Here is a 27,348-nt window from a genome sequence, read left to right as displayed (position 1 = left end):
TTCTCTACGACATTCATAATTTTTTAATGTTGCAAAAGTAAATCCAATAACCACAAGTACTATAATAATAATAAGACTCTTATCTTGCCCAATTATTGACACCTCTTCCTGTCTAAACTCACAATTTTACTACTAAAAGACCTTGATGTACACTTGAGTTGGCCTAGTAGTGTATAGCTTGTACTCTTGATAAAAGAGGTCACAAGTTCAAATCCTACAAGAAATAATATATGTATGTCTTGTTTGTAGACCAAAAAACAAATCATCCACATCATGAATTCAAACAAAAAAACATTTCCATTACCACTATGCCATGCACTTATATACTTAAATATTCATAATTTAATACATTTTTCTTTTTTTTTTTTAAATTTTTTAATAGGAAATTTTTTCTTTTAATTTTCTAACTTGTTTTAAATTAAATCATGGATTGAGTGAATTAGGACAGACTCTATGATTAGCGCTAAAGTATGCAGTCATGTCCATCAATGAATTCACGATCCACTTACAGGTACATTTGACTCAAAAATAAAGTGCCGATGTCGGCTAAAGTCCCGGCGGTTGGCCGGCTGCCGTCAAAATTTTCCCGGCGACCGGTGAAGCCATCGCTTTCAACTCACGCCCGATGCATGCGATCCACGGCATTGACCATAAGACTTGGCTGACCCCACATTTAACCCAGGCTCAAATTAAACCTTCGCCGTGGTTAAACTAGGGTTGTACAACCCTTTGAAAAATTCTTCGCATAATTTCATACAGAAAGCCTTGGAAATGGATTTTTGAGCGAAAGGTGCGTTACGGATCGGGTCAAGGGTTCGAATTTCGAATTGCGGTGAAAACGGCATAAATTTCTGGTCAGGCAGGTTTTTCAAACGATTCTTTTCCTTATTTTGTAGTTTTGACCATGGAGCAGAGAATACTCAGTAAAAGCGGCGGAAATATTGAGGTGTTAGCCTATATATTGCTTTCGCACAAGTTTTAATGAGAACAAAAGAAAAGGATTTTTTTCTTTTTTAAGGAAATTATTTTTGTACGAATAATTGCGCTGCTCGATTCATGCAGTATAGTGTGTGAAGTCGTTTTTAGGAGGTTTGAAGAATGCTATACGTATTTGTGGCATTCCGGCTGGTCAAAGTTAAATTTTCTGGAAATTTACGGTTCGTTTCAAGCATTTCGTCTCTCTCCCTCCCTCTTTCTCTGTTATTTTTCAAAGAATACGCTTATCCGTAAAAGAAAATTTCAGCTCTCCAAAAAATGAAAAATAATTGTCGATGCTGTTCCAGCTAATTTTTCTGAAAACTTGCGGTTCGTCATAGGCATCTAATTTATTTTTCTTTGTGTTAGAGAGATATTTCCAAAAAAATTCCAAATTCTTTTTTCGCTACAAATTTAGTTGTTAAAGGTAAGGTTTCCGAAAGCTTAAGGATCGTTTTGTATTTAGTGTCTATTTTCTTTTTGTAGGCCTTTTTTTCTCTCCGAGAATTACTTACGTACGTTCGTTTCAGCTATGTAGGCTCTCAATTTTACGAGAATATCAGGTTCTTTTCTTTCATATATTGCCTTAATTTGTTCTTAGCTAAATTATTTTTCCAAAAATATTACTTGTTTATGTGCTACAGCTTGTGAAAGCTCAATTTCCCTAGAATTTTCGGTTCGTTCATGCATTTATTTTCTATATTATTTGTATGAAAATACTTTTCCAAAAAACTTACGGCTTTTTTCCTGCACACCTGGCCCATTTTTCCCTGAAATTTACGGTTCGGTTTGGGCTTGAAATTTTCCTTACTTTGCAATGAAACTTTTTCAGTTTTTTCACATATAAAGAAAGCTACCCAGTAGGTATTTTAAGCTAGCTTCACCGACGCTTTGTTACATTTATGCATTTCAGTTTGTAAAGTTTGCGCTTTAGAAGCCTTGAAGCAATGTTTTGAATCGTCCAATTTATACGTTTACAATTGTTTTAAGTGTTTTGTATTTCGGTATATGGTTCTGAAAATTTGGCCGCTCAGAAATTTGTTAACTGCTTTGTTGCATGAGTTAAGTAAATAAGCCTTGGAAATCTATTATGCCTTCGATTTAGGTATGTAACCTCGTCAATTCATTCATTTATTGACAGGTTTCATGTCATATTTTACATACACTGTCCGTGGAGATAAAATATTGGTTTTTTCTCTAACGGTTTGGAGTGTCTGGAAATTTAGTGCAGATGTTGCAAGACTATATTGGTTTAACCTGCACAAATATTTTAAACTGATTTTATGAACTTGCAAAATCTTTTGTAATGAATATTTGAACTCGGAAGACCTTCTCTGCTCTGAATTTCTGCCTTAATCTAAAAGTTTTGGTTCCGGATGCTTTTAATGGAACTGGACAATTCATGTCTGACAGTTTTTTTATTTTTTGAAAAGGAATTGACTGTTCAATAAAGAAGTTTGATATTTTCTGTTTATTCACCCGCAAAGTAATATCTCCTGATTCTAGGAGAGAGATTGTGTCATTACTTTTGGCTTGACTTGCAGGATCTTGTAAATGAATAGTCTGCTGGTATCTCATGGGAATCTGCTAATTTTGATCTAGGAATCTTCATCTTGTTCTTGAAAAATATGAATTGATTCTGTCTTAATTTAGAAGTGGTAACCATTTCATTCCTTTCTTTGAACTTTTAATCATTTGAGTTTTCTTACCAAGTCTAGGATAGGAAAAGCGAAAAGCTTGCAGTTTCACAGACGGGAAACTTATGTTTTGAAAAGGAAAAAAAAACTACAATTTCATGAAAGGAAAATTGTATATCATGGAAAATGAGAACAAAATGCTGTTGTCTGATGTGAAAATGTTTGTCATAGGTTTTGGATCAGAAAAATGAAAAAAATACTGTTTCCCAAATGGAAAACTTCTGAGCTGTTGTTTTACTTGTAAAATGTAAATAGGTAGCGAAATCAATTCTGGTTTTTGGTAAGACACTTTCTTTCATTCAACTTTGCAGTCTCTTTTAAGTGGAACTGGAGGTTTTAACCTTTACTGGTTTAGATTCTAAAATATACCACTGCCTCTATTGGATGAATTGGCCATGCTTGAAGTTTTGCAGTTTCTCAAAATGACAAGTTTGCATGCAGATTCATTGATGAACATCCCAATTTTATGTTCCCCATAACAAAGAAAATTCTTAATTCTCTTTAGATGTTCACTACACATAAAAACATGATGCAGATTCTGACTTTAATATCCTTTTCAAGGAGGAAGTTTGTTGTAGACTCTGGACATCTGGCACAGATGGTATTTTATCTCAATTTGACAATGATGATGAAATTTGGTTTGTGTTTGCAGGATGATGGAAAACCCATCAAAATCCCTTGAGGATATGTTTGTCCGAGGTAAAAATTCCTGGTTGGGTCATTTTCTTGCCTTTCAGATTGATTATTCAGAAGAATTATTGCACAGGAGTTTCAATTCATTACAGTCGCTGCAATTGAGAAGCTTTATGCGTGTGATGTGAAAAAGAAATTTGATTTTGAACCGGTGAGGTATAGGACTCAAAGGCAAGCCTATACTTCGTAAGACACCAGTACAGCTGTGGGAAAATTCTCCAGTATGGAATACACACCAGTAAGAGGAAGTTGGGGATTACACCTAATTGCTGAGGGAAATGCGTCAGCCCTGCAAACAGTAAAATCCCAATAGTTTCACCTCTGCAACCCTGCAGGAGGGTTTCTTATACCTGGTTAGGAGTGGGCTCAAAGTCTACTGAATGCTCATTGGGTATAAAATAGAGAAGGAAGCTATTTTTGTATTCCATGGAAGAGAGTGTCATGGGTGAGGAAGATGCAGCTGGGGATGGTAACATAGATTGCCAATATCCAAAGAAATTTTGGAGATCTGCTTCGTGGTCCTCCTCTCGTTCTGCACGCCTAACACTAGAACCTGTAAATTGTGGTAGTATACATTCATCTGGGCAGGTTGCAGAAAGGACATCGACCACATTGCAAGGTCCCTGCATTCCTCTCACCCCCCGGTCACAGCAGAGTATCAAGGCCAGGTCGTGTCTACCACCTTTGCAGCCTCTTTCAATCACAAGGAGGTGTTTGGAAGAATGGCCTGAAGCAGGATCTGATGATATTGGAGAATGGCCATATTGTACAACACCTAGGGGTAAAAGAGATGCTGGGAAGCTACTAAATGGTCCAGACATCACGATTGACTTGGGATCAGTTCAAAGGAATGTTGAGCCGACAGAGTTAAAGCTAAAAAGGGATAAAATTGCATTCTTTGATAAGGAATGTTCAAGGGTTGCTGAGCATGTCTATCTGGGCAGTGATGCAGTTGCCAAAAATAGAGAGGTTCTCCGTCAGAATGGTATAACTCACGTGCTAAATTGTGTGGGTTTTGTTTGTCCAGAGTATTTCAAGCCAGATTTAGTGTACAAGACACTGTGGTTGCAAGATAGCCCCTGTGAAGATATCACAAGCATACTGTATGACGTATTTGATTATTTTGAGGAAGTAAGAGAACAAGGAGGGAGAGTGTTTGTGCATTGTTGCCAAGGAGTTTCTCGATCAACCTCCCTGGTAATTGCATATCTCATGTGGAGAAAAGGTCAGAGCTTTGAAGATGCATTTCAGTATGTTAAAGCAGCCCGAGGTATCACAAATCCTAACATAGGCTTTGCTAGCCAGTTATCACAGTGCCAGAAGAGAGTACATGCTGCGCCAATGAGTCCAAGCTCTTTGCTAAGGATGTACAGAATGGCCCCTCATTCTTCATATGCACCCCTACATTTGGTTCCAAAATCAGTCAATCCTCCTGGTTCAGATGCATTGGATTCTAGAGGTGCTTTTATTGTACAAATACCTTCTGCAATTTATGTCTGGATAGGAAACAGTTGCGATCCTGTCATGGAAAGGATGGCTGAGGCTGCTGCTTTGCAAGTTGTAAAATATGAGAGAGCTCAGGGTGCAATTGTTCTCATAAAAGAAGGGCATGAAAATAGTGAGTTCTTAGATGCTCTTTCAAAAGCCCCTCATTTAGTGGATGACCATGACAAATCAGAGAGTAACACATCAGAAGATAATTTAGAAGGATTTTGTTCTGGTAAAGATCAGGTTGATACAGTACACGGAGTTGGTGTTGGAGACAAAAGGGTAGAATCATATAATATAGACTTTGAGCTTTTCGGAAGAGCAATAGCAGGAGGTGTTGTGCCTCCATTTTCATTCTCAGGAACAGAAATTGAAACGCATCTGCCAGCAAGAGAAACTGGCTGGGGTAAATTGCGACGCAAATTTGTTTCTGGCAGTGTGAAGGAGCTTGTTACAGCGTCCAAAACAATAGGTGAGACGTCTGCTCCAGAATTGGATGCACAAAATGATGACACAGCTTCTCATGGGTACAGAGAACTTTTGTCCCCAGGTCCCATAAAACCTTCAATTTCTCCCTGTCTTTCTCCTATGTCAATATTTTCAGTTTCTAGGATTAATTCAAAGTCTCCATCACCTTCACCTTCACCTTTCCCTTCACCATCCAGTCTTTCATTTACTCTATCACCCAGTTCTTCTGTTTGGTCCCCATTTTCGTCATCTCAGTCACCATCTCCTGTCTCAAATTTATGGGAACCCTCTGTCAGAACCATCACACCCTCTGAGATTATTGCAAAGCCAGTATCATTTCCATCCAAGGGTCCTCAGTTCTCTTTAGCACAACGCAGAGGAAACAATTCACCATCTCTAGACATACCGACATTAATCAAAGTTTCAAGTGGTATACGAATAGGACCTTGGATTTGTTCTGATACCCCTCAAGAAAAAGATAACAAGGCAGTTGGTTCAGATTTTCGATTTAAAGTATTTGATGAAATTTCTCATGATTTAAATGAAGAAAAACAAGAGAAAAATCTGGAAGACAACCACCCTACTCAAAACAAAGATGTTTGGCATGATGAACAATACAACGGGCAGAAAGAATTTCAGAATTCAACCAAACAAACTTCATTACCTGAAAAATATTTCTGTGACGCTTCCTCAGAATATGGGTCATCCTGTATAACTAGATGGGAGAAGGAGAATGCCCATAAGCGCACGAGTCCTGTATTGTACAAGTTGCCCAATATGGAAATGTTTAATGTCTTTAATGCAAATGATCTTGATCATAGAGCACGCTTCATTTTACTGGCACCAAGAAAGGCATGTGATGATTTGAAGTCTTCTACTGTACTCTATCTGTGGGTTGGTTCTGATCTGGTTCTGGACAGCAGCTTAGGCAGAACTCTGACAATAGAGAGAGACTGGGAAAGAGTTGGTCATGACTTCCTCAAGCAAATGGGTCTCCCACTGGATATTCCTATCAGGGTAGGCACTAGTATTTCATAATCTACATGATGATAATAAATGGGCATCCCATATTTTTTTTTGTTGTTGTTTCTATTAAATAAGTTTTGTTTGCATAAATATTTGCCACCTACATGAGAAACAAATTTGCCGCCAAACCATCAGGGAGGCTGTCCTTCCACCTACATACAAATTATGAAGTAATCATATAAGTAATTGCATAAATAGGTGCTATCAAGCAATTGTTGTCAAATTTGGACCAAAAAAAAAAACAGCAAATAGCTAGTCTATAATCAATAAGAAGAGTAATGATGTTTTTTTATCTTTTGCAATAGTCTTAAGGCTATATCTAATAAGATTATGTATGAAGCTCCATGGCCACCTTTAAATTTTTATGATTTGGTCTAATGTCCAGCTCTGCCTTTTTGAATAATAAGTTGAGGGTATATTGGCAACCTCACGCATAAAAAGATAATAAATAAACTATACAAATACAACAGCCAGATAAATCTGGACACTGATAACAGCCTCTAATGGCCAACTACAGGGCCTAACTGCCCTTGACCCCACAAAAGGCGAAAAAGGGCCACTAAACTAAAATCTGATGCCCTGGAGCTGCTGTGCAAATGGATGTGCCTAAACTGAAGAAATAGAGGCCTAACCAAATCTGCAATTAGCCAGATGGCCCTTAAACTTCTCCAGTGAGAACACATTTCACACAACACCCATTCTCCTCCTCCCTTAGCATGAGCACTGTCAGCAATATTAACACTAGGCTCTAAAAACGAGTGTTTCTCAATCTGAATCAAGGCATTTCTTGAAACAACAGGAAGAGTGAACAAACTAGGAATCTCCAAACACCCAATTGCAGAGAAGAATCTGCAGCCCACCTACATAAACTGCAAGATCTTGACAAAATGGAAACCAGTTTCTCTTTCTGAGAATGAATCAAATCTCCATCTGCTGGGCTATGAACTTCTGGACAAATGTGTTATTGGTTCCTCTTTTGTTCTGGTGTTATCTTCCTCCAAACTAGTGCATGAACTAACATTGTCTACAAAAGCTAGAACTGTTTTTTAAGATCCAGTCCTTGATCACTAGATCATGAGTGTGAGCATCAAGTGTATCCTTGAAATAGGCCAAAATGGGGTCCCTGATCGGTTCCTCTTAGAATAAACCAATCCAGTCTGCCAAGCTTCTTATTGGTTCCTCTTCTGCACCAGTGCTATCTTCCTTCGAGCTATATTGTACAAACTGGAATTGCTTACAGAACGCAAAACATTTTTTAAGCTCCATTCTTTGACCACCAGATTAGAAGTGGAAGCATCCAATTTATCCTTGAAATTGACCAAAATGGAGGCCTTGGTTTTGAGAATGCCGGTATTCCCAATCTCTCCTCACCTAGGATAAGCTTAATAGACTGAAGGGTATCGACATTAGGAATCACGAAGGTTGCCCAGAACTGCTAGTCTGAGATAGCATTGCTAAAAGGAGAATTGCAGGAGGAAAAGGCACACTGCTGCATCTTGAAAAAGCTAAAGCTTAAGAGCATGCCGAATACCTGTATAGGGTATCCTACAAAGCCAAACACAATTTAAAATTAAAACCTTTCTTCCAAAACAAATTTAGAAGTGATTCACATAGAGAGAAAGGCATGGTTATTGATCTCTAACAATTGAGAAATATGCCCTGACTGATGGAGTATATTTTTTTTCCCATTTTTTTACATTTTGTCATTTTGTAGTCGTTGTCTTTTGCCCTTTTGTTGTATATTTAAATTGACAATGAAAACGCAAACGATGAAATTTTGTCAATTGTAAGTTGATTCATGTGACATCTCCGTTCAGCTCTAACATTCTGAAATATTTTTATATAATGAATTTTCTGAATGCCTTATCATATGAATAGTTCAATTTTCCTATATTTTAAAAATTTCTCTGTTTTTTTACAAGGTCAGAAAAGTTCTCTGATGCCACTGTTATGTTTCAAAAGCTTGTTTTAATTCTTGAAGCAATGCCTGAGTTATTAAATAACAAAAATAAAAAAATGAGCTCTTACAGTTGGCAAAACATTGTACTTAAATCAAAATAATTGCAACTTTAATGGCACTGTTTTCTTAAAGAATAATTAATGGGAGTTCTATTACGGTCCCCACTGTTTGAGAGAGCATAAAATGTAGATTACGCTGGGAGAGAGCATAAAATCAAGATTACAAAGACAATAAACATCATAATCAATAATCAATAAGTACTGGAAAAAAACCCTCAGATTTTATACTTATAGCAGAAAAACTCTTATGACTAATTAAGGAGCAAAGTGTGATATATAGTATTCCAGCCTTTACAAGATAAAAATTACAGATATTTAAATATCCCATAAAACAACAAGATGACAATATATAGGCATGCAAAAAACCATAAGATTGAGTATCCAAGAGACCAGCATAGACCAGCATCTACAGTAATACAAATGTTGCAATTTTCTTCAGTCATGGTAATCCTTCTACGTCTATTTGTCGGTGGAATTTTTGATTTACTAGTCTTAATTAATAACCATTATTCCTATGGATTATCTCAAGATTTGTTCCTCATTATTAAGTTGTTCTGCATCAGTGAACCTGAGAGCTCTTGTAAATAATAGGGTGTTATCACTCTGGCCTTCTATGACAAATAGTGATGGCAATTTGCTATAATGTATATCTCTTTATCTGTCTTTTTCTTTAGATCTGCTGGAAAAGAGAGCCATATGACTCTTTGGGTGGATAAGAAGTCCAAGAAAGGGAGTATGTGGTTTCCCTTCTACTTCCATATTTAAATGAATCTGACTGTGCATAGACTCTGAGAAGCAATCTTCAATCAAATCTTGTGGCCACTAAGGGTGTTGAGGAAAGCACAAAATCCTTGATGGGGCAGGAAGTGTTTCCCACAAATGGCTGCAAATTTCTCAGTTAACTAGCCAGTAAGGTTGTAGGTTGGTAAGCCTTTAGTGTTCACAAGAGGCCCGAGGGGGGACTCAGGCTTGTGTGTCTGGAGTGCCCCATAGATTCTAGGCATGACAGGGTCTTGAGGAATCAACTTAGATATTAGTTCTCTGCTCAGTGATTAATTATTGACCTGCTGTCATCTCACTTTAACTTCTTTTAATGGACTTTCATATACTAAATGAAATTAAATGGTATGCTAATTCATGGAAAAGACACCTTTGGACGGTACATAAAAGTGTTTTTATAGAGAAGGTATGGATGGCAGCTTTAGCACAATATCTCCAAGCAGTTTGTGTGTGCGTTTCATTTGGCTAACAACTTTAGTCTCCTAAGAAACTACCTTGGAAGCCAACATCTCCAAAAGTGTTTTTCATTAAACTATGTTTAAATAAACTCTTACCACTATCATTGAAGTCCAGATATTTACCAACAACTTTATTAAGTAAATTTTTTCATCCTTGCTTTGTACTTTTGTTTTTTGAACTCTTGAGTTCCACAAGGCACTTCTTTAGACCTTCTAAAAATGGAGGCCTTTGGAGATTCTATATTATATGTCTACCATAAACATTAATAGTGACCAGTGGGGGCTAGTGGGCTATTTATTTCAAGAAATTGTTTCTGCTAGGGCCTCTCCCATAATGTCCAAAAAAAATATTTTTATACCACTAATATGATACAAAATATGGAAAACAAAATCTGAAATTTTGATAAAAAATATGATATCTTTGATACCAATATTAGGTTCTTACGAAGAAGCTATATTATAGCTCAGAAAACTTGGTACTTAAAATATGGAAGTTCTGATATGAAATCACAAATTTGTATATGATTATTATTTATAAATTTAAAATTTTGAACTGCAATATAAACATTCCAGATATATGCACAAACGAAATTGAACTTTATTGTCTAGAAAGTACTTTCAGACAATGCATAAAGTTATCTTTCTAGAGAAGGCATTGACGTAGGCATGGGTCCAAATTATCAAAGCAGTGAGGGTGCTATACTAGGCCAATAATATTTGTTTCCAATGAACTACGTTGTAAGCTGGATTGCCCAAAAAAGTCTCCAAACCTAACTAAAACTATTTTGACTGTTTTTAAAACATAACTTTGGTGCTCTTGTATATACTAAAACCGTTCTAGTTACAACCTTGTGTTTGAAGCTATTTGTTGCAGGTTTTAATTATTGTTAGAAAATTTAAAATACACCCAGTTAAAAACATGAGATTGAGACCCCATAACTTGCACTCCAATGTATGGGATAACCTTCAATGGTAGCAATAGTGTTGACTTTTAATCTTCTATCAATTGAAGCAGTCAATGTTGTAAGAAGGAAATGGGAGAAACTGGCACATGTTGGAGTTCTGTACATGCTTATTTATTAACGAGGTAACTTATTCTGTAAGTTAATTATTTTGTTTCACATAATTAACATACAATGTATAACTATAAGCTATTGAACAAAAATGTCTTATGGCGAATACCCCACCTTAATGGATTGACAAAAACACATAATTAGCTCCAAGATTGTTTCAAAATTTTACAAATTTATCAGGCCCAGTTGATTTAGTCATTATTATGCTGTCTGCTTCCAAGTGACACATTAGTGAAAACAAACATTCTTCATATCAATCCACTTTTAAATGTTGTGATAGTGAACCTTAATGTGTTTGGTTTGGGAATGGAATATTGGTTCTCCACCAACTTCAAAATAGTCAAATAATTATAATGCAGCAAATCTAGTGTGAGTGGATCCAGTTGCAAGTCATATAGTAGCCATTGCAACTGTTTGGCCTCACAGTCTATGCTAATGTCCACCTCGCACTCTACTTGAGTGGAAGACAAGGCAATACCATGTTGGAGTTTGCTTTGCTATAAAATAGCTCATGAATGCATGTCAAAGACACGGTTAGTAATTGATTTCTTGTTTAAATAGTGCTGGCACAGTCAGAGTTAATCTAGTCTAACATCTTGAATTTTGAAGATTGTTGTTACAAAATGTCCAAGTCCAGTGTACCGTTCACACATTAGAGTGCTTGTTTTACTGCTTTCTAGTGGACTAGTTTCAGTCATGACAAGAATTAAAAAATACATCTAATAGCAATACAAGATCTGGTTTGAGTGGATTTAAGATAGATTAAATTGCCCACTAGCTATCTAAATGCTGATTCACTGACTCGGGGTGAGTCAAGGTGCAAGCTGAATTTTTAAGACTAGGCTCCATAGTTATGTACAGGATTACATTCTTTCATTTTGAATTTCTCATGCAGATTTTTGGTACATTTGTCCCAAGAGACAAAGGTTGCATGATCATATGCTAAAAATCTACACCCTAGCAATAATGTTGGAGGCCAAGTCTGTCATGTCAATAACTAGGCATAAATCTGATTTTAATATCTAAATGGCATAAGAATCATATAACTATCATCATTGTTTTTGACATAGAGATTCATATTAGTGAAACTTCTTAATCCAGAATCATGTAAGTGTTGATAAATTTTTATGTACCAGGCTTGTGGGGTCTGCTTAAGTTCAACAGAAGACTTGACCAAGATGGTCCTTGCTTATCACCTGTTTTACCATATAAATTTCCTTGGCTATATGCTTATTAAGAAAGTGCTCGATGATGGCGTGTGCGAGGGTTGCAAGAGTCGAGCTAGGGCATCCGTGCCCTAGCTCATGAGTGGAATGTGTTGGTTGTGCGCAAGGGGGAGGGCAGTGTATGTTTTTGTAGGGAGGGGTGGTGTTGTTTGTAGGTGCGATTGGTGTAGGAGGCGAATCGAGGGTGGGGTGTTTGCAGAGGAGTGTGGTTCGAGCTTGTTTTTGCAGGCAACTTTGTGTGGTTTCTGCGGGGTGAGGTGGGCTTGGGCTCGTGCTCTTGTTTTGGAGGAGCTTGAGAGGAGTGTGTGGCAGGTATAATCGGGGAGTGGAGTCTCATCTCCCATAACCGTTTGGGGGGTGGGTTTTGCTGTTGGGTGTGATGTTTAGTTCTCGAGAAGAGGCCTCGGGGGCATCTCCCGGCTTGGATTTTCGAGCGGCTTTGGGCTCGAAACCCCTAAATCAAGGTATTAAGACCTTTGATAATAACCTATTTGATTCAAATTCGGGGCTTGCTGGCGCTGGTATGTCCAATGGATCCCGGATTTCGAAGTTTAACAACTGTCTTGAGAGATGCAAAGAGAGGTCGAAATTGGTAATTCTGCTTGAGATGATTGTCGAGGATGTTGAATATTTTTCAAAGCATTTGCTTTACTGCAAATTTTTGGGGATGAGGGTTTCTTTACAATTACTTCATGGTCACTTTTAATTGCATGAATGATCACAATCGAGTCTTTGAGGGAGGCCCCTATTTTTATAACCAGGTGGGGATGTTCATCAAACCTTGGCATGCGGGATTTAACCCTTCGGAGGAGCTCCCGAATCAGGGCCCAGTGTGGGTTCGATTACCTCGTTTTCCGGTGGAATGTTGTCGAGAGGATGTGTTGCGAATGCTAGCTTCACTTTGGGGAAGCCTGTTGGATCTTCAACGCAAACCTTGGGGAGAAAGGTAATGACTTTTGCTCGCATTTGTGTTGAAATTGATCTTAGTAAGCCTTTGCCAGATGCTATAGATATGTGTGTGGGCTCTTACTGTTGGGTCCAACAGCTTGATTATGAGACTTTACCTTTCCGGTGCCATCTATGTCATGAGTATGGTCATTTGCAGCGCAAGTGCCCTAGGTTTAAATCGGCTGAGCATCAGCCTCAACAGCCGTCCCGTAACCTTGATGGGGCTGATAAAGGAAAAGCTTCCATATCTGGTGTGGCTGTGGGTGCTGATGGTTTTATCCCAGTTAAGACAAAGAATAGGAACCAAGGTCAAAAGAGGTCTTTGCAGGAGAGTCAGGAGGAGGATACCTTTAACATATTTAAAGCCTTGGATGATCTTAACCAACAAGAGGTGAATCTGGGGATGATTCCTTTGGATTATAGTGCAGCAGGGTTGATACTTGATAATGTGAACTTGGATACTACCCAGGGTCTGCAGGAGGTTGGAAGTCAACAGATGGAGATGGATCAACAGGTAGTGGCTCAGAAGGGACCCATCTCTAGTTCTGAAGTGAAGATGGTTGGTGGGGATGTTTCTCTTGCAACACAGAAATTGGACTCTGTTGGGGTTAAAAGTAATAAGATCTCTTTACATCTGGGTCTTCTTCAGAAAGACATTAAAAAAGGTGCAACGGAGAAGATTTCAAAGGTTGGCAAAAAGGAGGACTTGGATAAGATCAAATTGATGGGGGAGAATTTGGTTGAGTCAGGGTCAGGTGAGACTCTGGATTCTCATTTTTGTAATCCCCTGAAATGATTGTGCTATCATGGAATGTGAGGGGCTTGAACAGTGGCCCTAGACAAAAAGCTATTTGGGAATTGATAAGGAGTCATTCTCCTTATGTCCCTTTCTTGCAGGAAACTAAATTATCTGTGGAAAGTATGTTGGGTCTGGTGCCAAAGCTATGGGGGAGAGGCGAATGTCAGTGTATTGGGGCATTTGGCTCCTCTGGAGGTGTGGCTTATCTTTGGAACCCCTTGAGGATTCGTCCTATATGGTGGGTTTCTTCCAGATCATCTTTATCCGGGGTTGCCTCTAGTCTTGAGATTGGGGAATATATCTTGCTTACTAACATTTATGCCCCCACTTATTTTCAGGGTAAGCAGAATTTGTGGTCTCATATTACTTTTATGTGTGGGTTTTTTCCTTTTCATTCGTGGATAATGGCGGTTGATTTCAATGCCATCTTAGAGTTGAGTGAGAAAAGGGTGGTGTTATGCGGGTGGAGCCTTCTTCCTTCCTTCTTCAGGATAGTATATCAACCTTGAATCTTGTTGACATCAAGCCCAACAATGGTCTGTTCACATGGAACAACAGGAGATTAGGGGAGTATTGGATTGCAGAGAGGCTGGATCGCTTTCTGGTTTCTAGTTTTTGGGTTGGTGGGGGATGGTCCACATGCTTTGAGATTTTAGATTGGAAAGGTTTGGACCATTGGCCCATCAAATTGGTGTCCTCTTCTGCTTGAGTCGCTCGCATCCCTTCATTCAAATTCTAGCTTATGTGGTTGCGAGATTCTTCTTTGCAGGTTTATGTTGCAGAGTGGTGGAAGAAAGGGAGGCTAGCCTTTGGCACTACTATGTACACTTTTGCCAAGCAGCTGCAATTTAAGTTTCAACTTAAACGGTGGAATCGTCAGTGTTTTGGTAATATTTTTCATGCTAAGACAACTGCTCAATTAGAGTTGAATGGCATTACCAGAGAGATAAGATAGCATGGATTGTCAGAAGCCTTGCTTAGGGAGGAAGTCAGGGCAGTCAAGGATTTAGAGGAGTGGGAGCTTAGGGAGGAGATCTACTGGAAACAGAGAGCTCATATTGATTGGCTCCAAGCGGGGGATAAGAATACGACGTTCTTTTTCAATTCAGTGAAAGCAAGAAGACATGGCAATTCCATCCCTGTTCTGGTTAATGATAGAGGTGAGCAGTGTTTATCTTTGTAGGAGATTTCTAAGGAGTCAATGCAGTTTTTTCAATCCCTTTTTAGTGAGGATTCTCAGGGGGAATCGGAAGAGGAAAATCAGGTTCTTGCTTGTATTCCTTCTCTAGTTACTAGGGAAATGAATGAGCAGCTTATGGGACCTATTTTGTTGGACGAACTTGAGATGATTGTTTTTCACATGAAGAAGGGGAAGGCTCTTGGACCGGATGGGTTTCCGATTGAGTTCTATCAAGAATTCTGGGATATTATCAAATTGGACTTATTGGAGGTGGTTCGAGAATCCCAGAGGAGTAAGTAGATGCTTTGGACTTTGAATGCAACTTTCATTGCGCTCATCCCCAAGTGTGATGAGGCTGATCGGTTAGGCCAGTTCCGCCCTATTTCTCTCTGTAATGTGATTTATAAGATTATTTCCAAGTTGATAGTGGAAAGGTTGAAGAATTGGCTTGGGGGGGTCATTTCTGAAGAGCAGAGTGGGTTCGTGGAGGGCCGTCAAATCTTGGATGGAGTGGTCATCACTATTGAGACCATTCATTCTATATGGCATCTTCCAAGGAAAAAGCTATGTTTATCAAGCTGGACATGGCAAAAGCTTATGATAGAGTCCGATGGTCCTTTCTCCTTTAGATTCTTAGGGCCTTTGGTTTTGCTGATGAATAGATCCAATGAGTTATGACCTCTTTCTCTGTGCTAATTAATGGAGATCATACTGAGTTGTTTTGTGTGTCCAGAGGTCTTCGTCAAGGGGACCCTCTTTCCCCGTACTTATTCATTCTTCTGGCCGAGGGTTTGGGGAGATTGATTAAGTATAATGTGGGATTGGGTATTATTCATGGTTGGAGTTGGGGTAATGAAATACCTCCTCAATCCCATTTGCAGTTTGTGGATGATACGACCCTGATGGGACTGGCTAGGATCAGAGAAGCTATAAATCTGCGTAAAATCTTGGATGTCTATCTTGTTGCTTCTAGCCAGTTGATCAATGAGGATAAATCTTCCATTCTCTTCTTCAACACACCTGGAACTATTCAGTTGAGGATTGCTCATATCTTGAGATTCCAGGTCGGTTCTCTTCCCTTGACTTACTTGGGTATTCCTATCTCTGTTGGTAATCCTCCCAGGGACTCTTGGCAGGGTATTTTGGACAAATTTCGCATGAAGGCTGAACATTGGACTAATAGATGGTTATCCTTTGCTGGGAGGGTTCAACTAATCCAATCGGTGGTTCATGCTCTTCCGATTTATAGGTGTATGCTCCAAGTGGCCCCAAAGTGGTTTGTGAAGGAATTGGACTCTTTGGCAAGACAATTTTTATGGGCAGGCAACCTGTCCTCCTATAAATGGAGTCTTGTCAAATGGGACTTGGTGTGCAGCCCGAAACAATTGGGTGGGCTTGGCTTAAGGCAGTCTACTTTATTTGGGGAGGCTTTGGTGGCAAAATTGTATTGGAGGTGGTGTGTTGAACAGGATCAAGGCTGGGCTAGGATTTTGTCTTACGAGTATATGCAGAGGATCCCAAAGGAGGAAATCCCAAGATATCCGCTTGCGGGAAAAGGCTCTACGATTTGGAGTACTCTCAAGAAAGGAGTTGCATTGATAAAAGGACTTTTTTGGATTTGTAAGAGGGGGGAAGAGGTGCTATTTTGGTTCGATTCTTGGGATGGCTATCCCCCCATTATTGGTCAGTTTCATAATTTAGTGAATCTTTGCTAGAGGTTCCTAGAGGCAGGGTGGTCTAGAGTGAGCGACTTTAAGTCTGTTTATAAGTGTGGGCAACTGGAGATGGTGCGGTGGAAGGATCCTAATGAATAACCGATTGTTGGTATGGAGGAAGATTGCACTGAGCTTCATGGCATTTTGGCTAGTAGACATTGCAGTTCCCTTAAGGATAGGGATAGACTTGATTGGTCCCTGAATCCTAAGGGTGTTTTTACTGTTGCCAGTGGGTACCAGGAGCTGTTGTTCCGTAGCTTGGAGGGGAGGGAGGTGCACTGGTGGAAATATGTTTGGAACAACTTCTCTTGGTCGAAGTGTAACTGTTTTGCTTGGACTTTGGCTTTGAATAGATGTCTAACCTGGGACAATATTCACAAGCGTGGGTTCCACAGGCCTTCCATTTGTGTTTTGTGTGGTAATGGAGAGGAGGATTCCTCACACCTGTTCTTCAGATGCCCTTTCTCGTTGGTGCTCTGGCATTACTGGTGGGGTGTGTGGAAGCACCCTTGTGTTCACGCGGATTCTTTGGTGGAGTTTTGGAGCAGTTTGGGCAAGCCTCCTATTTTGTCCTCTTTTCTCCACATTGTCTGGCACATTGGGCCCATTTTCATTCTTTGGCAGATCTTGCTAGAGAGGAACAAGAGGATCTTTAGGGAAGTCAGACTGTTAGTTCAACAAGTGTGGAATAGAATCATTGGAATGATCAAGGAGATGGTGGAAGCTAAATGTGAGGTGAATTTTCCTCTGGATAGAGGAGAGGCTGATATTGTGAGTAGGTTGGGTTTGCAGGAGATGTCTCTTGTCTCAGCTTGTGTCAGGAGAGGTAGACGTGCTAAGCAGAAGGTTCAAAGGGTGGGAAGATGGTTGCCCCCTCAAGATGATTCCATTAAGATTAACACCGATGGCTCCTCTCAGGGTAATCCGGGTCTTGCTGGGATTGGGGGTGTTTGTAGGGATTGTATGGGGGATGTGGTTTTTTTCTTTTCAGTGCATAAAGGGCAGCAGTCTAATAATTTTATGGAGGGACTTGCAATTTTCTATGCCTTGGAGCGTGCTTATGAGTTGGGGTGGCGTAAAGTTATCTGTGAATTGGATGTGTAGATTATTGTTAATCTGTTGATTGAGCAGAAGGTGAATGGGATTAATTGGCAGGTGGTAGGGATTGTGCACTAGATTTTGCAAATTAGTGCTATGATGGAGAGGGTGTCTTTCATCCACATTCCTCGTGAATGGAATAGAGCAGTGGATTGTTTGGCTAAGTGTGCTTCGGAACATGGTGATGATTGGAAAGTTGAGGGTTGGGAGCATCTTTCCCCTGATTACTATCAGGACTTGCATAAGATCTTTGCTGAGGATATGGATAGTTATGAAGCTGGATGATTTCTGGTTGGGTTTGTTGCTCTCTTCTGGAGCCTTGTGGCTCTGGTTTTCTTGTGTAATGCTGGTTTCTGATTATTGATAAAGTTTTTACCCCTTCATTCAAAAAAAAAGAAAGTGCTCTTTACATCCATTTAATACACTTCCCATTCAAACTGAGCTGCAATGGAGTGTCTAATAAAAAAGCGACCTGTTTGACAGTATGAGCAAAGGTCTCCTAATTTAGTTGGTTCCTTTTCATTATGCGTTGCCTTTGGCAACAAAACATGACATTTACTTAATTAAAGGACAATTTGCTTTGCATTTCATCCTATAAACCCTTTGCATGTAATGAGCTACTCTCTTGGAGGCAACTCTACCAACATACTAGTATGACTCTTCATCAAGGCATAATTACCATCCTTCATGGTGGCTTCCCAGTTGGGTTTGCCTTCTCAGGAAAGGTATTTGGCTCATTAACCTAAAATGAGATCAATGAGAGACCAAAGTTCTCAAGCTCGTTAGAACCAACAATTTGCTTTCCCAACCTTTTGGGCCATGCATTCATTGGGGAAGTTCATCCTCCTGCACATTGTAATGTGGTGTAATGCCACTATGGTGCTTTCTACAGTTGAAGTTGTGAAGTTGAGATGTTAGAAAAATACCTTTTGACTCACGACCTTGTCCAAATCGGGAAATTGGGATTCATGTAGGATTGGGGATAAGCTAAGTTACCAATTTGGGTACGGATACGGAATCGCGGAATTGGCCCAAAAAAAACCTCCTTGGGTACGGGTATGGGTACATCGGTACACACGCGCACACACATATGTATGTATGTTCAAACATCAAAATTAAGAAAATATAAACTGTATCAATGTAGAACTATAAGAAGAGTAATACTCATAAATCCATAATTGCCAATAAATAGAATGTTTTGATAGCTCATTCATAATTTGCAAAAATGAAAATACTCAAGTCTCAAAATGTCATTACACAATGCAAATACAAATTATAATCGTTTTTAATATTTATTTTCTTCAGCAGAAGCATCAAGGTCAATCACAATCAATTGGATTGCCATTACTACTAGCTGTACCTAGTGTAGAAGTTGGTTCAATTTCATTTTTCAAACATTTGACAAAATGCCAAATCATTAACAACATAAGGAAAGCGATTTCACAAAACATAAGCAAACAACTGCTACATATGCATAATGTAAATCAACTGAAATCAATCTCAGTAATGTTGATATAAAGTTTACTAACCCCGTGTTCATAGGTATAGCTCACAAATGCAACTGAAATGATATTTAATTGCTTGCTTGCTGGCTTATTCTGATAAAAAATGCTGTCACAAAGTTATGAAAGTGAAATTGAAGTTTTAATTTATGAAATTAAGTTTGGGTACGGCCCTTGGTACTTCTGGGGTGCTTGGGTTCTTTGTGGGTCCTTCACAGAAGAACCCACAGAGAACCCAAGCACCCAGGAAGAACCCAAGCCGTACCCGAACCCGAATCGTACCTGTACCAGGACCCGGGCTAAAACAGAAGAATCCAGTATCTTAGGGGATAAGTTTACATTATCTCATTGGGATCTATGTAGGATTGGGGATAAGGTTACATTATCCCATTGTTTACCTCCCTGGAAATCAATGCTACTGGTGTGTTATTGGATCAGATTTCAACAATGAAACAAAAGCAAAACCATTATGGGGCATATCAATGGATATTGCATGTTGTTTAGTAGCAGCAATGTTTAGAGCAATTCTTTCCCTCTTCTTTATCTCTCTATATTAAAAACATAAAAGAAAGAATCACCTATTGGTCAATTTAGAATCTCTAATACAAACAATGCAGTTAAATTTAAAGCAATAAATTGGTTATCAATACTTTTATTGATTAAATTTTAAGATGAAACATCAGTGAAGTGCAATGCAGAAAAACAAATATTAAGCTTGATAGGTGGAGGTTTAATGTAGAATTGCAAGCAGGGCCCATCCATATATGATATAACTATTTTATTAATTCCTTTCATCATATTAATATAAGTGGATTGGCCGAGCTTAGTTTACTCTTGTTCATGAATTTAATTTATACTGGTTCAAAATTGGCATCTAAATACATCAGCTAGACTAGAACAACCCCCCCTTCCCCTCCCAAAACAAAAAAACACTTCTACCTACATCATTAACCTATTAGAAATTGCACTAAAACATGAACTCCAATATTTTACTGTTTTTAGTTTTAGGAAGTTAAAAGTGGGAATGATGACCCAGTAGTAGTGTTTCTCCCACCTCTTCACAGGGTTATCCTCCAGAGATAAGTTTTTATTTTCGCCAGTTTCTTTTACCAAATATCATTATATTTTAAAAATTTACAAAGTATAAAAAGTGATTTTAACATTCTTCTTTTTCTTCTCTTCATTCCAATGCTCTTTTCATTTATTAGCTCTAAAGTTAATGAATAGCCCTAGTTGATATGTATGTGTTGGTTTCCCGATCACCTTTTGGAAACATTATCCAAAGTTTCAAGCTGAGTAAGGATTTAAAACAAATCTGTCTATTTTGTACAGATTCAGCTCCATCCACTCTCTAATCCTTGGCATCTGTTCCTAGAATTACTTTTTTTTAAACTTTGGAAAATTATAATTGTCACTTCCAGAAATTTTTTTAGACGAAGTTATATTTCCTTCACTGTTGTTATCTTGTGTCAAGCTTTAGTCTGCACTGAAACTCACAATAAGCTCTGAGGATCAACATTTATGGTTTTTTGAAAAATGCACTTCTCAACTTCTTTTTCCATGTGAGATTTTCCCTTTGATTTGACTTTTCCCTTTCTGTGAACAGGATGAACCAAATAGTAGGGAGTTTTTCATTCTTTATAAATAACATATATTTTGCAAACAGGACGAATTCTTTGCCTTTCAAACATAACAAACAATCAAAATGAAGTCCGTTGCTTGTTGCTTCTAGTTTCTTGGTGTAAATATTGTTATTAGCATCTGGAAAAACAGACGCTCTTGAAAGTTAGCAGCAAAATTAGAAGAAATACAGAGGATCATGATATCATGTTATTAATGTATGTTAACATAATGTCTATTCAGAAACTTTTTATTGTAACCCGTAACCTGGACAGTTACATGTTATTTAAGTACTAAATCATAGGACAGCTTAGATGTACAGCTGTCATTTATCAATATTAATTTAACAGGTTTTTTGGGAAGGGTTGCAGGTATAAGGTGCTATTCAACAAAGTTGCATGGGACTTGCACCCAGCGTCATTTGTATGTAACAAAATGGGTTTTTGGGGTGCTCTTTGTCATCCAAGCAACTGCATTGGTGAACTTGCCACCACTTTTAAAATATGAATGTGCTGTGGAGGACATCCAAGGCAGTAAATTGCAATATATATTAAAAATAAAACAAGATTTACTGTGCATGTGTTGGTATGAATTGAGGTAATGTAGGAGTGTGTTTTCAGTGCATATATTGGTATAGGTTGAGGTAATTTTGGGCTATGTCTACAGTGTGTATGTTGGTGCAGGTTGAGGTAATGTGGGGGTTTGTTTTGTAATTGTGAGAAGCAGTTGTGGTACTTTTCAAATCTGGATGTGCCCTTTCTGAATGTTGGGTGAAACAAATTGTAATATAAAATAAAAATGACATATATAGAACATTGAGACATATAATATATTGCTTAATCCCCAAATAATCAAAATAAGGTGACTGGGTGTTGGATGGTTTACTTGAATATTGTATTGATTGTTTTTTAATTTTTATAAGTGTACTATATTTCACACTCTATTTCTATTCTCTTGGGTGTTATCCTTGCATGTATAGGTGCTATTCCAAGTACAAAAATACTTATAAAATAATTTCATGGTTATGGAGAGATCTTTAACTTACTCCTTTTGCTTTCTTCTTATGTTGTTTTGCAGATAGTTAGAGACGGGGAAGAGCCAGAAGAATTTTGGGGGCACTTCAGTAATTGTTGAGGTTGGTTATGTGTATTGAAAGTTTATAAGGAAGCTGGATAATTCAGAGAAATTAGGATCTTGTACAACTAAATGTTTTATTTAGTTGGTCTGGATGTTGCCTACAGCCATCCTTCTCATAAGGTACATTCAATTGCAGTTTATATTTGCTTGCTAATAGTGCTCTTTTATTTTCTCCCTCAGCATTGCATGTGAAATTGCATTATCTAAAGTGGTTTTCTGCTTTAGTTGGAAAGATGGAATTGTGCTTATGGTCTTTGGCGATGCTAAATTTTTTCATATTAAATCAATTTTCTTTCATTGATGGCAGTAACTCATTCATCAGGAGTTAATAAGTATCCATAAGATGCAGTCTACCACAACTGCTTGTCTAAAGGAGTGGTCATCAATGTGGTCTTACCAGAAGGATTTGTATTTTTGGTGAGTTGTTTTACTGTGTAAGAGCATAATTGATCACCCACCCATTACACTTTACAATCTTTGTCATGGTACATTATATCTAGCTGAGAACTTGGGTGATCATTGTAATCAATGTCTCATCTTAAGCTAGATTACAACCAAATGGACTACAGTTTCTCGTTGTTTTTTCCACTTCAGTCAAGACATTTGTTCAGAGCTTCATGGTTTGCCTAAGGCAATTGAAACAAGAGAGGTTTTGATAAGAGCTTCCTTTGTTTCTTCTGCCTTATTTTGTCATCAGTCAAACTTAATACCAAAGAAGGAAATTTTGGTTGATAACAAGAGGCACCTTATATTTTTCTTCAAATAGTTTTGCTCTTGATATTCAAGAGTACAGGAAGCAAGTGACTTCAAAACAATTGAAACTAAAATTTGAATTGTGTCTTCTGTTTCATTTAGCTTCATTAGCTTCTTGTTTGAAACAAACCAAATTTAGTATCCTATGTTATTTCAGCTGCTCAGATGTACAGCCACCTTTGACTGCTGAAGAGTATTTTTGCAGAAAACATTGTCAAAATCTGTATGAATCAAACAACAGGTTTATTAAATGTAAATATTTGAAACTTTGCTGCAGTCAGTCAGAACTTTGCAGTTTGTGGTTTTAATATTTTGCTAGTTGCTTAAATTGCTGAATGAGTTACAAGACAAATATGGAGAATCAATTGATGATTGGAAGTATAGCGTTTCTTTCCTCTATCCTGCATGTTAGGAAGTACTTTCCACCTTATTAAGCAGAAGATTTGATACTAATATAATTGTGGATTCCTACTATAAACTGAAGACCACATTGTACGAGGAGAACTTTTGCAATTGGTTTTAAGTTAGTGGTATTTTAACATATCCTTTACTGATGATATATTTTGTTTAAAGAGTCTTTATATACTATAGTTCAAATGTAGGGATTGCCAAACATTATTCCCTGGTTCTTGATGCATTAATGATATTTGGAGCAATAATGATGCATAATAGAAAGGGGAAACATTGCTTGATGTTAAATACTGAACTTTCTAGATGTATATTTGTATTGGGTATATCGACCCAATTTTTTTGGTGATTTTTGTGCCTTTGAATGTCTTTCGAATCCTCTTCCAATTTGTTCCACTCTCTTTGCAACACCATTTTGTTGTAGAGTATATGAAGAGGTAAGATGTCTTTAGAGTAGTGTTGTAAACCTTTTCATCATTATTCTCCTACTGTGTTTGTGATGTCTCCTACTAGGAGGCTGCCAATTCTCAATGATTAACGTACATCACTATGCATTTAAATCAGATTAAATCAAGAAACAATTAATGATTCATAATATATTTGACAGTTAACATACTTAAGCCCCAATTAATTACTTCTCTCCTAATCATCAACCCTAAGGAGGATGGGGAATTACTTGTCATAGGGTGCTTGGAAACCAATCTACAAGTAGGCTCCCTCAAGGCTTCAGGACCCCGTCCATATCTTATCTTGGGATTCACCCACCATTTGAGGAATTACTCCGCCTCTCCCTAACAAAACCAACCTATCCTCTTAAGGGGCAATAGGGAGTGATTGAGGAATGGGCTAGAAGTGTACTAGCTTCAAATGGATTATGAATAATTATGTAATCAATTAGATTAAGCCAATTATTATATAAACTTGAATTACCGATGTAAATCTTGTTATTTCTGCAATAATGTATAAGATAAGAATAATTATAATATCTATATTATAGGCCCTATATCTGCCTTAACTCTAGTAGTATTCAGATGTAATTATAATTGTAAATAAGTATTTAATTTTTAATCAAGATCATCATACCAAACTGATATTTTCAACAATGGCTGCAATAATCTGCCAGCTAAGAAATTTGATCTGCCAACTAAGAGATTCAAACTGCATGGATTCTGATTTCTAATCATTTGATATGATGATCCTTATCCCAATAATGGACTGCCCTTTTATATCTTAAGGAGGGACAGGGAGTCACCTTCTTTCCTTTGAGACCCGCCCCTTTGAAATGTTATGTCTCTTGGTTGACCCGATGCCTCTTCATTCATAACTATTCAATGGTTACTGCCGTTGTGGTGTCTGATGCTTTAACTAATGATATTGCTGACTAATGATGTCTTCTCCCTTGTTCGTGGATCAATAAACACAAGTCGATGCTATAACCAACTCTTTGAAGAATCAAATTACTGTATACTTATGTATTGGTGCAGATTGAGGAAATCATCGCAGCCCTATGAAGATTATTACTGGTTCTGCATATTAATTCTTACAGAAAATTGTGATGTCTCATAAATGAGACGATTTTCTGATCAACGATGTCTCTTTATTTATTTGTTTCTGCCTTCTTTCATGCTAGAAGGCGGATAACAAGTAGTTGATAGGTGGGGACATGACAGTGTTTGTTTGAAGTAAGTTGATAATTTTTACATCTTTCTTGTCATTTAAGTGCATATTATATTTCTTTAGAAAATCCTTGAAAGATACTTAGATTTCAGCTTCAGTGTTTGATGGCCTAAGGTCTACATCTCTTGTTATGTTTACTTGTCTTTAGTGCTGTTGTATTTAGTTGCATCGCTTAGCTAAGGTTCTTTGTATGAGTATCTACTATTCTAGAGGTTGGTTAGCATCTCAAAAATAGTATCCCTGTTCTCATCGTTGCTGCATGCATACATTATGGAGTATGGATGTTGTTATTTTTTGTTGGCTTCATGTGCAAGTGCTGGTATGTAATAATGAAAATGTATCATGCAAATGGTGAGAAGCACTTTTGTGCCCTTTTTGCCCCTTAAATATTTGTTTTTTGAATTCGGAGTCTCCTTGTAATGGTACAGAAGTATGTCCTTTACCATTTATAGCAAGCTCATGTGGAGCTGACATAGTCACACCATGAAACTCGGGTTCACAACACTTTTTCTGTGCCTGTACCCATGCCTCCTAATGACTATGCTAAATATAATAGCACACCTTGCATTGCCCTTGGTATCTAGATATTGTAGTTTGCACATCTTGATATAGCAGTACTGTTGGTTCATATCCTTCCACATCCTCCTTCGAAAGGATAACTCTGTTCTATCCACATCTCCAAATGGTGTCTTACAGCATTGAACTTTGCATATTACTTGTTATAGTTCCTCCAATTTAGTTGCCCATCTAACTCGTTTTTGGGTATTTCTCTTATTTGCAGTGGAGATCCTCAAATTTAGTTCTTGGTATCAATGATATCACAGCTTGCATACTTCTGGCAACTTTATAGTTTGTCTAATTTAGTTGTCCAATTCCATTCTCCTGGTATTTCTCTTATAAGCAGTAGGCATCCTTCAATTTAGTTCTTGCTATTATAATTATTGTACGCTGAATATTACTGGCCATTATAGGGTTTCTCCAATCTAGTTATGCACTCCCATCGTCTTGGTATTTCTCTCATCTACGCTATAGATCCTTTGATCAATTCTTGCAATCAGTGGTATTGTACTTTTTATAGATATTTGCATTTTAATTTTTACAATTTAGATGTCCACTACCATCATCTTGATATTTCTTTTAACTGCACTAGAGATCCTTCAATTTAGTTCTTGCTGTTAATAGTTTTGCACCCTATGTGGTTCTTGCCATTATATATTCTGTTCAATCTAGTTGTCCACCTCTATTCTCTCCAATTTAGTTTTATCTGTTGCAATAACTCCTTGCATAGTTCTTTCTATTTTTACATTGTATTTAATTTAATTCTCCAATTCCATAGAAAGAACTATGAAAATTCATACTGCATTTATACTGTAGTAAACTGTGAAAATTCAAGCCTGCAGGTCATTTATAGTTATATTTATACCCATCCCTGTACCAGGACTGACAACTTAGGCATAGAATTAATTGGAGGATCTTTACAGAGAATAAGAGAAGTACTGAAAGGATATGGAAGTGGACATCTAAATTGGATAAACTATAAAATGGTCAGATCTACCCAAAGTGTTGCACCACTAATTGGAAGAAATAATTCGAAGGATACCTGCTGCAAGGAGTTATTGCAGCAGAAAAAACTAAATTGGAGAATTCATTACTTCCTTTCATCTAGGGAGAACATCAATTTTCACAAGGTCCCAGTTATTAGCACGTTATCTAAGTCATATAAAAGACTAGTTCACAATGATCACTTGTAAGGGATTGGCATTTATTGAATTTAGTGAACTATAGCTGTACGATGCAACATAGTACTACTATTTGCAATCATCCATAAAGGTAATATTGTACCCAAAGATTCGTACTGACATACTTAGATTATACTTGCTGCATACTGGTTTATAACACAAAAGAGTTTCCAGATGTTTTGTTTACCTTTATTGAAAGGTTCTCAACATTTCTTTCACATTTGAATTATCGTGCAATTTTGCTTAATATTCTTGTTTGTCACCAGTCTAAACTTTGCTTTTCATAATCTATTCTGCTCTCAAGTTCTCAAAAAATTGCTTCATCGCCATTTTCTGTGTAGTGATCTAATCTTTTTGCTTTCTTAGGGTGTGAACCATGAAGACTGAGTACTGCTAATCTTAATTCAAGACTTCACCGAATTTGTTTGAAGTATAATGGATTTTAACATATTTTCTTTTTGTTATTCAATTTACAAATTCTGTTTCCAATTGTCTCAATGCAATCCAAATTTGTTATAAATAGATAAATTAAGCTGAATTCTATAAGTGGAAAAGCTTTAAATCTGATCTTGCTTTATCTATTGAATTGAGTTTTGCTAATGAGTGAAGTAGCTGATGATCTGCTTCATTCGATTCAACAATCCTGTTGTAAAGCATGTCATTTATTCCACCTGAGGATGAATATGACTGCAGCCAGCTTTCAATTTTTTTTTGCAAATACACAGACAAAGGAATTTCGTATTGATGCATGTAGTTATTTATCTAGATCCCAGGATCTATCTGGTGGATGATACATTAATTGCAGAGTTAATATATGTTGTAATTAGATGGTAGTGTGCAGAAGTGTGTATGGAACGAACTGAGGCAAT

At 37.6% G+C, this 27,348-nt stretch overlaps 1 protein-coding gene across 6 annotated transcripts; it reads left to right on the top strand.

Moving 5' to 3' along the window:
* The first annotated feature begins 649 nt into the window (after positions 1–649).
* On the top strand, positions 650–22,931 carry LOC131037819 (protein-tyrosine-phosphatase MKP1). 6 transcript variants are annotated; one of them, XM_059220642.1, is made up of 5 exons: positions 918–1,157; positions 1,462–1,538; positions 3,325–6,338; positions 21,843–22,022; positions 22,210–22,931. In XM_059220642.1, the coding sequence occupies exons 3-4, from the start codon at positions 3,792–3,794 to the stop codon at positions 21,897–21,899; spliced, it is 2,604 nt and encodes an 867-aa protein (XP_059076625.1). In that variant the 5' UTR covers positions 918–1,157; positions 1,462–1,538; positions 3,325–3,791; the 3' UTR covers positions 21,900–22,022; positions 22,210–22,931. The 6 variants fall into 6 exon arrangements, with proteins under 6 accessions (XP_057826023.1, XP_059076634.1, XP_059076625.1 ...); XM_059220645.1 differs by lacking the exon at positions 918–1,157 and adding an exon at positions 1,232–1,305; XM_057970040.2 differs by lacking the exons at positions 918–1,157; positions 1,462–1,538 and adding an exon at positions 650–859.
* The last annotated feature ends 4,417 nt before the right edge of the window (positions 22,932–27,348 follow it).

The sequence above is a fragment of the Cryptomeria japonica genome, chromosome 1, assembly GCF_030272615.1.
Source record: "Cryptomeria japonica chromosome 1, Sugi_1.0, whole genome shotgun sequence".
NCBI lineage: Eukaryota > Viridiplantae > Streptophyta > Pinopsida > Cupressales > Cupressaceae > Cryptomeria > Cryptomeria japonica.
This window is presented reverse-complemented; position numbering and strand designations above follow the sequence as displayed.

Coding starts and splice junctions, on each gene's coding strand:
- LOC131037819 (XM_057970040.2), top strand. CDS start 3,792: ATGGAAGAGAGTGTCATGGGTGAGGAAGATGCAGCTGGGGATGGTAAC. Junction 6,339..21,842: donor CACTGGATATTCCTATCAGG/GTAGGCACTAGT, acceptor GTTGTTTTGCAG/ATAGTTAGAGACGGGGAAGA.